The 15,540-nt window shown below is 33.3% G+C and overlaps 1 protein-coding gene across 7 annotated transcripts in view; it reads right to left on the reverse strand.

The window, feature by feature from the left end:
• Positions 1–3,080: 3,080 nt before the first annotated feature.
• Positions 3,081–15,540, reverse strand: part of LOC143225088 (uncharacterized) — a 135,801-nt gene continuing 123,341 nt past the window's right edge. For 4 of the 7 annotated variants that reach the window (XM_076453829.1, XM_076453832.1, XM_076453833.1 and 1 more), the window contains 2 exons: positions 15,351–15,539; positions 3,081–5,278 (listed from right to left, as the gene is read on the reverse strand). In XM_076453829.1, the coding sequence (XP_076309944.1) occupies positions 5,223–5,278; positions 15,351–15,539 (245 nt within the window). In that variant the 3' untranslated portion in view covers positions 3,081–5,222. The remainder of the gene's footprint in view (positions 5,279–15,350; position 15,540) is intronic. The other 3 variants (XM_076453834.1, XM_076453836.1, XM_076453835.1) reach the window with 1 other exon arrangement.

Genomic DNA, 15,540 nt, shown 5'->3' on the forward strand with positions numbered 1-15,540 from the left:
GAATTTATTTTAGCATCTTAAATAATATACTTGTCTTTATATAATTTCAAACTAAGAGTTTTTGTATTTAATACAATAAGAAACATATTTTACACGACATACAAAATGGGAATTTGTTACAAACATATGTAATTACTTACTTTTGTTACGAAAATTAATTAGTCAGTAAAGTGTTAATACTCTTAGAACAGCATGGCCTAATATGCAGATTCGCAACTCGCGTTCCTTTGCTTTATATAAAGTCAAATACATCTGTTATTCAGATAAAAGTAGTCCAAGAATTAGCGAAGAACTTTTTTAACAAGTAGCCTTCCTTCCTATTTATTTGATATTCGTTGAAAATGGAATTAATTATATGTAAATAGCTTTGTGGAGCTTTTGGCGGAATTTATTAAAACATTTTATGAAATATTTATAATTATGCAATAACTATAAATATTTCAGTCATTACATATCTCGTATGAAGATGTTTATATACTTTTAAAAAATGCTGCACCTTAAATAGTTAGTACTTACTCATGCAGTGTTTTGTACGTTTATTATAAATAAATTTATTTGTTTGTTCGAAGCTAAGCACAAAGCTACACAGAAGGCTATCTGTGCATTGCTCACTATGGGTATCGAAACTCGATTTCAAGCGTTGTAAGTTCGTAGACATATCGCTACTGAGGGGCAATTAACTTTAATGATACCCGTATAAAATATTTACAAAATTATTAAAACTTCGTTATGGTTTAAAATAATGTGTTCAATGACACACAAAACGCGATAGGATTCGAAACCTGTGGTAGATACAACATTGCGTAATATTGTGCATAATAACAAATACTTCATGACAATTATGAGAAGGTAAGGTCGAATCATATTTCACTTCATGAACGTTGTAAACCAAAAAATAGCGAATGTCAAGTAGCAAGATGAATATACACTAATTATAATAGAATTTGCAAAATAATTAATCTAACGACATTAAATAATCATTTGTGTGAGAACTGTTTTCCAGAGAAATCTCTCGTCTGACTACAATAAAAAGGATATCGTCAGAATTTTTTTTATAGTTAGGTTAATTTCCTAAGTAAAGTCTCAGGTTTTAGAAAAAAAAATACTTAGACGTGTAAAACTCAGTTTAAATATGTCCATTTTTCGGAATGGTAATTTGGTGGAGATTCATGTAAATAGCCCGGCATGACCATGTGGTTAAGGCTAGTAATCACCACCCACCGCCAACTCTTGGACTACTTTTTTACCAACAAATAGTGGGATTGAGCGTAATATTATGACGCCCTCACGGCTTAAAGGGCAAGCATGTTTGGTGGGACGAGGATTCGAATTCGCGACCCTCGGATTATGAGTCGAGCGTCTTAACCACCTGGCCGGGCTGGAAATAGAATATTAGTAGGCAAAAGAACCAAAAAGTAACGGATTTTCATATTACGATATTTGTATCAGATTCTTCGGGTTTGGGTAATTTACAATTAACAAGAAGTTTTCATCTACTAGATGGTGTGTGAGCTATTCAATCGTACGACTTTTGAAATGCATGAAAAAAAACAAGCATCATTGTTCACTAAACGTGATAATCGTGTTATTTCGAAATAAATACAAGTATAGATGTCTCTTGTTTTACAACTTTTCCTTGTGTTTGTTTTCCTCTGATTCTCACTTGCACGTTTTTTTATCATCATTATATTACTTATAATACAGAAAACGTCGTGCGGGTTGAGCTGAAAATAAAATTCCAATGAAGTACAAAAAAAGGGGTGAAAAGAAAATTTATTAATTCAACTACCCATGAGAAAATAAAAAGGTGATGTGTAGTCAGAAAAGGTATCAATTAGGGCACCCTACCAGTTCACTGGAGGTCAAATTAGAAAGGCTTGAAAAAACTAGGAAACTCTTTAAAGACTGATTTGTTAACTGAGGAGCGTGAGGTAAACACTGTTTTCAAGGCTTTTCTACCTCCTCAATAATGTACCCTGGACACTTGACTGATGTGTACCCTACTTTTATAGTGTTGTTTCTGCTGTCCAACACCTTAATCCAGCTCCTGAATCCGGGCATTGCAGCAACTTCTAAAATGTGCTTATCTGAGGTGTGCACTCTCCAGGTTGTTGGGATTTTAAAAGTAACTACAACATCCTGCATGCTGCTAACAGTATCAGAAGCAGCTGGGATGAGGTGACGAACACCACCATGAATGCTGTTTGGAATGCACTGTGAAAAGCGCATATCCACGACTTCGAAGAATTTGTGACCCCGTCCTCAGAAGTGGCCGAGGTCGTCAGGATTAGCCGAAATGTTGGAGGGAACAGGTTCCAGGATTTACGATAAGTGGACTTCATCGAACTTCTAGAGTCCCATGAGAAGGAACTGTTCGTGGAGGACTTGATGGAGTTCATATAGAGGGAGGAAGATGTAGTTATGCAACTGCGCCAGTTTGCCATGAGGTGGTTGGCCCGTTTCTTTATTCTTGTTCATCATCAGGCCCAGGAAGCGGTGGATATGGGCATGGAACATAATTTACAGTTTGGAATAAGTTCAACTTTTGCCTTGGATATGTAGAAGCAGATCTACAGGGAGAAACAGCGCACTTCAAGAAGTCCACTCAACAAAATCTGTTCTCATCATCTCCATAATCAGTCCTGCTATTACACAAATCCACTTCATGGCTCTTGGTAACCCACTGATGCTTGTTGGCACTGTTAGCCCAGTAGAGCAGTCTTTATCTCCATTAAGCGTGACGCTATCTTTTATAAGTGAGGTGGAGTCTGGCCCTCCACCACCCTCTCTTCAGAGCAACTAATTTTCCACTATAACCCTACACACTACATCTTAGTGTGTCTTGTATTAGTGAGTATCCGTTTTTTTTTTTTTAATTCTATAGTTGTTTGGTTTCTGGCAATGCTGGGTCTGGGGAAGGGAGTCTGTAATCTAACTCTTATTTTTGTAGACGCGTTCCCAGTGTAAAGGGAAGAAAAGGTGTAAATGAACAAAATTATTCATAGTTTGTAAAGGGACGAATTACATAGTTTTTGTTTTATGTATTTCATTTATATTAATCACACTGGAGGTGAGGCAAGTTCTAATATATGTAATTTTATTGAAGTATTAATAAACGCAATGCCAAATCTAAAAAAAAAACCAACAAAAAAACAGATAATCGAATCTTCATAAGTATTTGTTATGGGTACAGTAGACACTGTTTTTTTTTCTTAAACGCATATATATTTTATATTGTAACTAAGAAGAAATAACGATTCAGTTCTTACTTTCTGCAAATAAACTAAATATCTGTAAATGTAAGCTTAATAAGAATACCAAAACGTTTTTAGACAAACTTTATCACTAAATTAAAAAAGAAAAAAAAAAGTCATAATAAAACAAAGTTCCGTCATTCTGCTTGTTAATTACGTTTACATAAAATGAAAGGTAGGGATCACGATAAAGTGTATTATAAGTAAAATTCAGAAAAAGTTGTTTTTACTAGTTACCAGGAAAATATTTATTCAATGTATAATAAAAATGCCCATTTTTTTTTGTATTCTATTTGTCTAACAGAATATCCTAAAAATAATTACTATCATTAAAGTAAACCGATTTTATTAATATTTAGTTTAATGGTGGAAATAACCTGCATTAATATTCTGTTTAACTGATGAACATCAAACCACAAATACGAACACATAAACAAATGTTTACAATAAAGGAATTGATATGTGATGATGGATATTTATCACTTATAATGAAAAACTACCTGACTTTAACCACATGAAATCAATTTTCTGTTTAAACAAAAAAAAAAAAATCTGATAATTTAGTATATTAAGCCTAATGTGACCCATCGACACTTTATTCCAGCTCGATAAATATTGTAACTGCGAGAAAAAAGTAAAAACACCTTAAACAACTTTATACAGTAGTTACATTACTGTGCTATAAATTAAGAAACCAGGAGAAAGCCAATGTTGACATATCAGAACAATGTGAATCACACTGATTTTAGACATATGAATAATTACCATTGTCTATAAACTAAGAAAGGAGAAAATAGCAAAAAGTTTCGAATCGATTACTTAATGTGATAAAATTTTGATCATAATTAACACAGCTGTACCACATATCAATATAGTTATGATTCCTTTCAAACACGGATGACTAAAGAAAACATAACCATTCTTTGTCCAGCAACATTTGTCATAAATTTTTCTAGCATATGCACAGATTTAATTTAGAATGAAACCTTTTGAACTTTCAATTACTCGATGCACGGGACCTGGATAAAATGTTCATACTGTGTTATATGAAACTAATTTAATTATTAAGTGTTGTTAAATAATATCCCATAAAAATAGTTCTCGATCAGAATTTTTCGAAAACTGATTGAGAAAATTTCAGATTAATTGGAAAACTAAAATTTTACACAAACAGTTGAAACTTTCATTTTTTTTTAAATTTAGAACAAACAATTAGCAGTTTAGTTTGTCTGGTTTTTACATAAATAATGTTTTTCTGTTTGAACATTATATTCATTGAATTCTAAGCTTTGATTTTATTATTATTATTATTTTGATAGCTCACTTGAAATTTTGATAAACCACGACGTAAAACATTTGAGACATAATAAAATTCCAACACAATAATACTTTCTTCTAAGCATTACACTAAAACATTTTTCGAAGTGGTATGTAAGTTAACGAAAAGGTTTCGAGGCTCGTAAAAAACGTTTACTGGTATATTACGTAAAATAACAAAATTGAAATGAAATGTACTTGAAGAGTGACATGAGGATAGGAGTAGAAACGTATCAAAATAAAGTAACCACATTTTCAGTTAAAAACATTGAACTTATAAAATATGAAAACATAAACAGAGAATCATCCTTCATATCTTTTACTTACTTCATTAGAGAGATATAAATAACTAATAGCAAAACAATGTTTCATTTTATTAAGTTACCCATCGTGACATATTCCATTAAGACCAGAGTTCGTCTATTATTATTACTTTCAAGGTGATCCCATGGCAAAACATCGTCACTCAAGCTCAGATATAGTTTTATTTATTTATTTATTTAAAACCCCCTTTTTTATGGCACATTGAACGATACTTGTGTATTCTGATGCCTTGTCCTACAATGTGAATTTGTGATGACCACGGTTGATCGGGCGAATTCACGGAGAAGGGGTTCACAAATACATACAACACACATACACGATTGAAACTCACTCGCTGTTTGGTAAAGTCGCCTTAGTTGTCGCCTCTTCCGGAATATTCGGTTCTAGTAAAAACAGACAATAAAGAGCCAAAAACGTAAAATAAAATAAATCGCCACTTAGCTTTATCAAAAAAGAATCGTTATTACTGATTAACAACACAGTTATCATCGCTAATTCTACATGTACAAATATTTCTACTAGTAGTAATAACAGTTAACTATTACTACGGGTGATTGAATACAACGTTCTAAATGATCTTGGGCGATCATATGAAAGCTAATAAATAATTAAAAACTTTCTTATATTTCCCATGAAATAATCCAGTTGTATATGCTGTCAAACTGTAATTGCTACAGCAATGGTAATGGGATAGGGGCGATGAATTATTCGAGTTACGCAGAGTTTCTTTGCCCTGATCCTGAACGAAAACTATACAATGATAAAAGACAGCAAGCCACCTCAATCTTATTTTCTGTAGCGTTTACTTAGCTGACGTATTACCCATTATAAAAATTACTGATGTGGTTTTAACTTGTAATTTAATAGCAAGAATGATAGGTGCCAGCTTTACTAAAAACTATTATTATAATTCACTTGTTTTTCAAACCATTGTAATCTAAATTTGGTCTAAATATAAGCCACATGTGCAAAGTTATTCAAGAAAAACCGCTCATATGTGATCAAAAAAAGTCACATGAGCTATCGATCTGAAATTATTACTACAGCTTCGTCTAAAAATAAAAGTATAATATTTTGAGGGTTTTTTTGCCATTCAGATTAAAGACGACTTATTTGAGAGAGTAGCAAAACTATGGGGTAAAAAGATGTTAAGATACATAAATATTTTTAGGCCAAGCAAGCTAGCTTATCAGTTCCTAGCTCAAGTTTTCAAACGAATCAGACGGTTGGACGGTTATTATTTCTTATTAATTCCCAGCTCAAAAGTACAAATTTGCTACATTTTATGAAATTCTAATAATTAAAGAGCATTTAGTGTCCTGTGATATTAAAGTAAATATTGATGTTTTATAGTGCTGTACCAAATGCATGTGGGTGATGACAAGAAACTGTTAATCGATATTCCATGCGTTACTATAAATAAGAAGTTATTAGCACTGTCTCAGAGAAGAAAAATATCATCATATATCTCAAAGAATCTGGTTGGTTCCGTAAGATATAGGTCTATTCGAACAATAAGGTTGCGATCCTAAAGTTAATGTTGGTTATTATCCAGTGTCACTTTCTTACTCGATATGGTTTGTTGGTGTGTATTGACAAAAAGTCATGATATTTAATGAACACTTTAGTTCTGAAAAATAAGTGCGGCCACAAAAGGATCTAGCATGTAACTTAAAGGAATAAAATCAAAAATTATACCTACACTTATAGATTGATAATAATTTTACAGCAAATATTCATTCATTAGTTAGCTAGGCCTCGTTTTTGCTCAACTTGGAGCATGATGATGGATAAAGCAAGGGAACTTATAAGTGAATACTTACTGTAATATTATCATCAATGCTATAAGTTTTGTTTATTTTTTTAATTTCGCGCAAAGCTACACGAGGGCTATCTGCGCTAGCCGTCTCTAATTTAGCAGTGTAAGACTAGAGGGAAGGCAGCTAGTCATCATCACCCACCGCCAACTCTTGGGCTACTCTTTTACCAACGAATAGTGGGATTGACCGTCATGCTATAACGCCCCCACGGCTGAAAGGGTAAGTATGTTTGGTGTGACGGGGATTTGAATTCGCGACCCTCGGATTACGAGTCGAGCGTCTTAACCACCTGGCCATGTCAGGCCTGCTATTAATATAGCTACCAGTTTGGCTGGCAATTTTATTTCTCTTTTGCTATACCTTGCGTTTTTGATTAGATCAATATATGCGCTCATCGTATAGAACAGCGCTGGTAAGACCTCAAATTAGGGAGTTTGTCGCTTGACACCTATGCTTGAACAAAGGTTCTAGAAATAAACACCGAGTTTTAAATTTCTATAACAAGCACTTTTTCACTGCGACCTCAGAATGATACTAATTCGGAAGAGAAATCTCAAAATGTCTGATCACCCATGGCTTTTCAAATGTAAATACCCACTAGAACTGATCTGGATCATACCCATTGCTACCTACAGGAGGAAATACACATATTTAGTGAACTCCAAGAAGCATTTTATTATTGAGTAAGTTTATGGGTGGAACTCTTATTTGATCACACTTTTGTGTTAGTAAATCTGTGATTGGGATATCCTGTAGTGAATAAAAAAAATCTATTTAGTATTTGTAAATTTTATTGTGGTGGTTCGAATTTCTCGCAAAGCTACACGAGGGCTATCTTCACTGGCCGTCCCTAATTTTGCAGTGTAAGACTAGAGGGAAGGCAGTTAGTCATCACCATCCACCGCCAACGTTTGGGATACTCTTTTACCAACGAATAATGAGAATGATCGAAACATCATAACGCCCCCACAGCTGAAAGGGCGAGCATGTTTGGTGTGACTGGGGTAAATATTATTAGGTTGCATTTCATTGAAATATTTTGGTTTTACATTCAGCGACCAAGAAATAAATTGCACTGAAGCTCAGATAAAAAAAAAGAAAAAAAAACTTCTAACAAATGCACACAGAAAAATAAGCCAATATGAATAGGTTAAGGGGAATGTTGAAAATACATCTGCACCTTTTGTAATTTTTATAACAAATTTTAGGCCTTTGGTGTTCAAATCGCAACTATAATAGTTCAACACAACGACTCTGAATAACGATGAAAATTTCAAAACCATTAAAAGTGAAATAAATGAAACTAATTATTCGGTAAGTCTATCTTAGTTCATTAACACCAGTCAAGGAATGCTGATGGCCAAATCTTGCAGAGATTAGATGATTTCCCGGTACAAGGAACTTTGTGGAAAGAAAGAACGACAATACAACTTTTCTATGCGCATCGTTTGTGTGAATAACAAGTTTGACAACAATAACTTTTAGGCTTACCATTTAAGTCAGTAAACTCATAAATCTCTATTAAATAACAGAAACCCAAGCTTTTTATGAATGTTTTGGTGTATAACTGGAAAATGACCATTTTCTTCTTTAAATAAAATACAGAGATTATATATCACAAATCCATAATACACATTACTCGTTACATTGAAAAATACATAACATTTTTTATATTTTTTGTTCCCGCTTAGGCATATGCTTGTAGGCAGGTACCAATAGGAAAAATACGCTGATCGCAGGATTAGGCTAGCTCTAGGTACCTTGAATTTTTGACATGATATTAACTTTACATGTCACTTTTGAAGGGCAGATATATTAAAAAAAATATTATTTGATGTAATTACGAAGAAAAAAATTGCTATCCAAAACTATTACATCAAGTAACCAAGACGAACAAAACGACTTTAAACACAACTCCATTCATCCTAACATAACAACCACATTTTCCGAGGATACAAAAATATCAAAATAAAGAACAAAAATAAAAGCTCCTAAACTTAAAATTTGCACGACTTCACAATACATTCAAGATAAAAAAATACATAGAGAGGACACACATAATTGAACATATAAGGATTGTCAACCGTCAAACGACATCAATCAAAATATAAGTACATTAAAATCAAATGTTTATACAACATTGTTTACCACCTTTGGTTACCTGAGGAAGAAATAAAGCACATTTCAATTTGTTTTAAACGTTTATCTAATTTACAGAAAAAATGAAACAAAATAAACCACACAGATATATGAAATACACGAGGTAATAAAAAAATAACCAACTTCTACAAACTATCTCGTACAGAGAAACTCATAAATAAATAAACAGTGATAAAATAAAATAGATGATGTTATATTCTTAATTATTATTTAAAGATTAGGTTTGTGAATTACTTAAATAGAACTGATAATACTTGCAGCTCATACGCTTAATCTGATTCATACTATGATAGTTATCACACAGGAAAATTGATGATACGTACATAAATATATATATACACACACACACACTACTGTCAAATAGTTTTGGATAACTATGCAATTCTGAAGACTAAATTGTCAACTGTTTCTGAATAAAGATGGAGCAATAATTCTCTGAGTCTAATATTACCTAAAGAACATACTATTCCTTAATATAGCTCACAGGTCATTCTGTGCACCCATCTGACCTGAACCTTATATTACAGACCTTTACTATCTATAATATAAATCCGTTTTTTCTCTTGTATCCAAGCAATCCTGATTAATTGTTTGTTTATTGGTCTTAGTGCAAAGCCATATTGGGCTAGCTCTGTGGGGAATCGAACCTAGGATTTTAGTGCTTTAAGTTCATATACTTATCGCTCTCCCACCAGGAGATACGGCCTGATGAGCCGTGGTATTTGGCAAAGGACGTCTTCACCAGTGGAAACAGCAGATATAGCTTGGTTGACAATTTTTGATATATTCTCTAGTTTTTACTCTTGAGTTCTTATAACCATAAAAGCTCAATGTAAGTATTGAAACAAAACTAAGAAAATAACCAGGACTAAAAACAAAATATTAATTAAACAAACCTTAAGATAATGAACATTATATAAACGGATCAATCTATCTGTGATATTGGTAAAAATATAAAACAAAGGTTTAATTAACACTCAGAGAAACCATCATATGTAAACGAACGCAAAATCTTAACCATGAAATAAATTACAAAAACAAATATATTGGAGAAGAAAAAGACATACGTCACAAAAAAATTAAGAGCGAATTATTTATAAAAATACACAAGTCTAACAAATATTTTCAAAGTTTCTTCCCACTACCTTTAGTGAACGCCCTCTTTCACATGCAACTTCTGTTTAAACAATTTTAAAGCAAGCATAAATATACTTCCTTAGCTTTCCATCAGTGGCACAGCGGTATGTCTGCAAACTTATAACATTAGCAGCCGCTTTAGATACCAGTGGAGGGCAGAGTAGAAATAATCCACTGTGGAGCTTTGTGCTTTACTTGAAAACAAACAAATATTTACTAACTAAAAGTTCGCTACATGAGGATAAAATATATTCAATTTTAATTTCCAAAATTAAATTTAAATGAATTTTTCAGGAACATGTATTCTAAAAAATTAATTATAATAGCAATATATCTACAAAGAATGTTTCTTTTTTTCTAGAATTTCGCAAAAACAGTATTTTTTTATGTATATTTGGTCATCGTCTGTAAGTGGTCCTTGAATATAGTTTTGATTTATGTTTATTTTTATGTCACGTTCAAATCTATTTTTTCATGAAGCCTTGTAGACTGAACAATGCGAAAAAATTTGTTCTCGAAGAAATATTCTTATATGGTCATATGTCTGACCCTGTGATTTATTAGTTGTTATGGCAAATAATTTATCGCTGAAGGGCAAATGCACCAAGATAACTTTTCATAAAAAATATTTATAAATTTTTAAATTAAATTTTAAAAATATCTTACCGAAGGTGAAATATCTATAATAATAATATATTGTCTTGCCATCTATTGGCTTAAAGAGATATTTCAGTTGTTTTTGACACATACACTCGTTGGTATTTATTTGTAATATGATAATAAAAATAACATATCATTCCAAATTCACTGAGATATGAACACAAAATTCCACGTGATAGCTAATGCTATCACCCTGTGACGCTCAATTTTCAAACCGAATGTTAAGAAATAATTCCAACCTCTAATATAACTCTAATATTAATTGTTATTATTGTTTTCATTAGCATTCTAAAATCCTACTTTAAATATGATCAGTTAATAATTTCAGAAATAATTAATTAAACCGTTTTAACCAGCGTCGTTTCATTCTTATACTCCAGTTTTAACGTCAGCTACTATTTCATTGAAATGTTTAATACTTTACCAAATTTCATACAAGTTGGTGATATTTTTGAAACTGCAACATTCAGAAAACATTAAAAGGGCAAGAACTTACTGATAAAAATTAGAGCCTTTCCAAAAGTATAAACCAAGCTTTTGGGGAGGGGGAGTGTGTGTATATTAGGAATGACTAATGGTACTGTGGATTACTGCTGGTACACATTGGGTAAATAACAACATAAGCTACAACACGATGTTATAAATTATCTGTTTTTAATATAAGTAACCCTTGACATAATACCTAATAAAAATAAATAAATTACGGTCATGACCATAACTTCTTCATAAGTCTGTAAAAATGCGTACTTATGCAGTCCTCGTTTTTGTTTTGCATTAGAAAGGTCCTTGGACCTTATTTGCCCGAAAGACGCCTGGAAGGGTCACCTGTTTTAGACCATGGCACAGCTGTACAGTATTATATTGCGAGTTAGTTAGTAAACCCTAACATGACGTCATAATAAGGACGCTTAACATTTCAGTTTGTGTTGTTGAGATATTAGTAAAACGTGGGCATGAATCACGAAAAGGATTATCCACTCTCTACGATACAACAAAGCATGACGTTATAACTTTAAAAGCAAAAAATAAAAGTATCTACGTGTTGATTTCTCACTTACAGTCGGCGTATTTTTTATTACAATGACAGCTCAATTATTTTAGTTTTGAAACAATAGGGATTATAGATAAATTATCTGATTAATTATCTGTACTAATTGGGAAAATCCGGACACCGCCTTCATGATAGATTAATTATATAACTTCACGACTTTCTTTCAAGAACTTGATACCAATATTTCGCTATTTTGTCTTTAGTTGACTACAATATGAGAGGATGTGGAGTGTGTTACATATAAAGCTGTAACAATGGTGTATTCTATAATTTACAGTTTTATTGCACACTGTTTGAACTTCATATTTTGAGAAAAGAACCAGCAATGTCTTTTTCACTAATTTTTTGAGATAACCCATGGCCTTCTCTCAAGTTTCACATACAAAACTTTCCGAATATACTCCACTTAATCGACTCTGTTAGTCTACACTAATCGGAGGTCGGATGACGGTTTTAGTTTGGTTTGTTTTAAATTTCATGCAAAGCTACACCAAGGATATCTGCGCTAACCGTCCCTAGTTTAGCAGTGAAAAATGATAAGAAATGCAGCACCAACATGTCACCACCAAAAAGGCAACAACCATCAATTTTGGGCATCTCTTTTGCCAGTGAATAGTGGGATTGATTGTAGAATTATAACGTCCCCACGACCGAAAGGGCAAGCATGTTCTGTAGGAAAATTCAAACCCACGACGCCTAGTTTCTGAGTCTAACACCCTAACCACCTGTCCGTGCATATATTTCTTGGAAGCAAGAGCCTTTCAGAAGTTTAGAGAAATACTCCGGTTCCCTGGTGAAATGTATTCCATTTTGAGTGTACAAACCACACGACAACACAAAGAAAGTTTCTTGTTGATAAACGTTAAGAAAAATGCATACACATTTTTGGTAATAATGTTAAAAATATTACCTCTACTCTCTGGATAATAACGGAAAATCGTTTTTATTTCGTCCAACGTTTCGCTTTTGCGGCTTTATAGAGGCTTGTACTATTAGCCCTGATGAAGCTGCAATGAGGAAACGTTGCCTGAAATAATAAAAAAAAATATCTAAAGGTTAAATGTCGTCCCCCCTCTAACTTTCTACCAAAATGTCTAAATCCCTCCATAATGCACTACAAATTCTGAAAATCAATAACAATATAGAAAAGTTGTTCTTTCAGCTAAGAAATAACAAAGCCTGTAACGTAGAGGGATCTAATGTGCAGCAAAAGTTTCAAAAAATAAAGAAATAGCTCAAGAGAATCCAAATTTAATAAGTATTTCAAAACCTTAAGTGTTATTCTTCATTAGGAATAATTTATATTTCTGCTCGTGCGGTTGTAGTTTTCTTAAATAAACATCAGAGCGTTTCCTCAGCATTTCTATTTTAAGATTAACATCAAATAGCTTGGACATTTAGTACAATAAAAATGAAATATAGAAACAAAAATAAGTAGGCGTGAGCCAAAGTTGAAGTTTAGAAAGTAAATTCTAAAGAATAAAAAAATCGCGTAACTTAAACCTCTGTATACTTTTACCACATAAAACTTTTGTTTTTATTTTTGATTACGTTTTGTCACCATAGACGTAGTTTTAAATTAATCGTAATTCATTTGCAACTCCATCGGTGGAGAGTAGTTCTGTTTGTTTTTTCAAGAAAACCCTCAAAATCTCTCGAATAATATTCGTAGGTGTTCCTCGCGAAGGAACACGACTTTTTTATACTATTGCCACCAATCCTCAGGCAGGTTCTCCTTAAATGGTTGACGTTCTTTAATCTAACTGTTGAGACAAACTATTAAACAAAGGTATGATACCTTTATATAAGGAACTGATCATCCAGCATATATTTATATATAGTGATCCCGAACAAATTTATCTCATGCGCCTCTTCGAGATGGATCACAGAGTCCAGAGTACTTTAAATTGAATCACACACTATGGCTAGACCTCAGAGATAACATTAGGATGTTTTATTAACTAAGAAAGTCAAACTATCCGAGTTAGTTAACCACAGTAGCCTGTTGTGAAATGGGAATAAGTCTCTCAATGTATAGTGAACAGGTTGTGGAACTGGTTCTACATCAATGGCACTACAGTTCGGACACATGAATGAACTAGGCTATTAACTACGTCACAAGCAGGTGACCGCTATCTGTCAATTGTAGCTTACCGTATCGTAGGGTAACGGTTTCGAGACTGATCCAGATGTTCACAGCTGTAGCTGGATGCCCTGTCATTGTACAGATAGTAAGAAACTATTCCACAAGAACGACCTCTATACCAAAAGAAGCCCAGTGATATGTATTCCGCTCATAGGGATGAACCAACCAATTCCTCTCCAATGTTCTCCAGTTTAAACCTCGTGGAAGAACAGCATACAGACTTTTTTTCTTTTTATACAGGTGACTCGCGCTTCACCCTTGAGCCAGATAATAAACATATACTCATTTCGAGATATTCTGTCGCCAGATACATTTACAATTTCACACAGGATCGTGACACATATAGCAGTGTGGAATAAGCATTGACAGATATACATATCTTGTGGAATGATACGATTAACGTGATACAAGATAGTAACCACATTCTACGACCCTTGTTATACCACATCGTGATGCAATTGACCCTGAATTTGGCTTAATGAAAGTTAACTCACATCTACACCATGCTAAACTGTTTTACTGATTCCTTGAGATTACCTTTATCAACATTTTTAACAGCATGGGAACATGCTGACCAAACAGCATGTTAAAGTGCAGACTTATGAAAAGTAAAAATGTAAAACCACATTACTAAAACGTTCAAACTTCTATCTGTTGAACTGGTATGGTTTGTGTCTCTGTCCATTTATTAGCTTGTTAAATTACAAGAGGTAGGTTGATTCGCCCAGTTAACTCAGCCAATAGAAACAGTACAGGCTAATGTTGCTATACAGTAGCCTACTTTTGTATAGCAACATTAGCCTGTACTGTTTCTATTGGCTGAGTTTAGTAGGCCTTGACTTTAGACCTACCGCCATAATAACACGCTCAGAGATTTAAGTTAATGAACCACACGTCTTCGACTAGATTTACTATTCAATACTCTCGGTCCCCATGGCACTTAAAGTACTGAGATTATATGTGTCGGTGAACAATCATGTCACGATACGAGTGAATTTCTAATCTCTGGTTAACAGGTCGATCTACCAACAATCCCTGGTTCCAGGTTAAAAGATGGCGAGGGAGAAGTAAAACGAACAAAGATGGTGACGTCAGATAAGTAACAGATATGAAACGATTTCGGTACCAGATCAGACAAGCGAAAAAACATAACTCATCAATTTTTTTATACTTTTTAAAGTAAAGCTAACCTCTGTGTGTTCGTCATGTTTTAACAAGCATGAATAATGCTAGTTCTATAGAACACAACTGTGCAACAAAACATACGTTTTGTCCTCTTGATTCTTCCCCTAAAGTGTAAAACTTGCAAAACTAAACAACTGAACATTTGAAAGTATATGTTTGTACAGGAAGTTGTAGAACTCCTTTACAAAGCATTTTTTTTTTCCGTAGTAGCAAATAAACATTTATTTATCTACTTATTTTGGTTCAATTTTCCTTAATGTTTATAAAAAAACATTTCATTTAGGCAAAATTGTTACCGTTTTTGGGTTCCTCAGAAGTAGAATTAGGATCATGGTGGTTGAGGTTTTGATGAACATCTGGTGGTGACGACACTGTTCGCTTCACGATAGCCTTCTCACGGTTTCCACGTGAATTATGAACAGGCGACTGGCTTTTGATCGTGGCGTAACTTCGAACAGAAGTGTGGGAGTGAACAGAAGCAGATCC

The sequence above is a fragment of the Tachypleus tridentatus genome, chromosome 9 (assembly GCF_004210375.1).
Source record: "Tachypleus tridentatus isolate NWPU-2018 chromosome 9, ASM421037v1, whole genome shotgun sequence".
NCBI classification, from domain to species: Eukaryota; Metazoa; Arthropoda; class Merostomata; order Xiphosura; family Limulidae; genus Tachypleus; species Tachypleus tridentatus.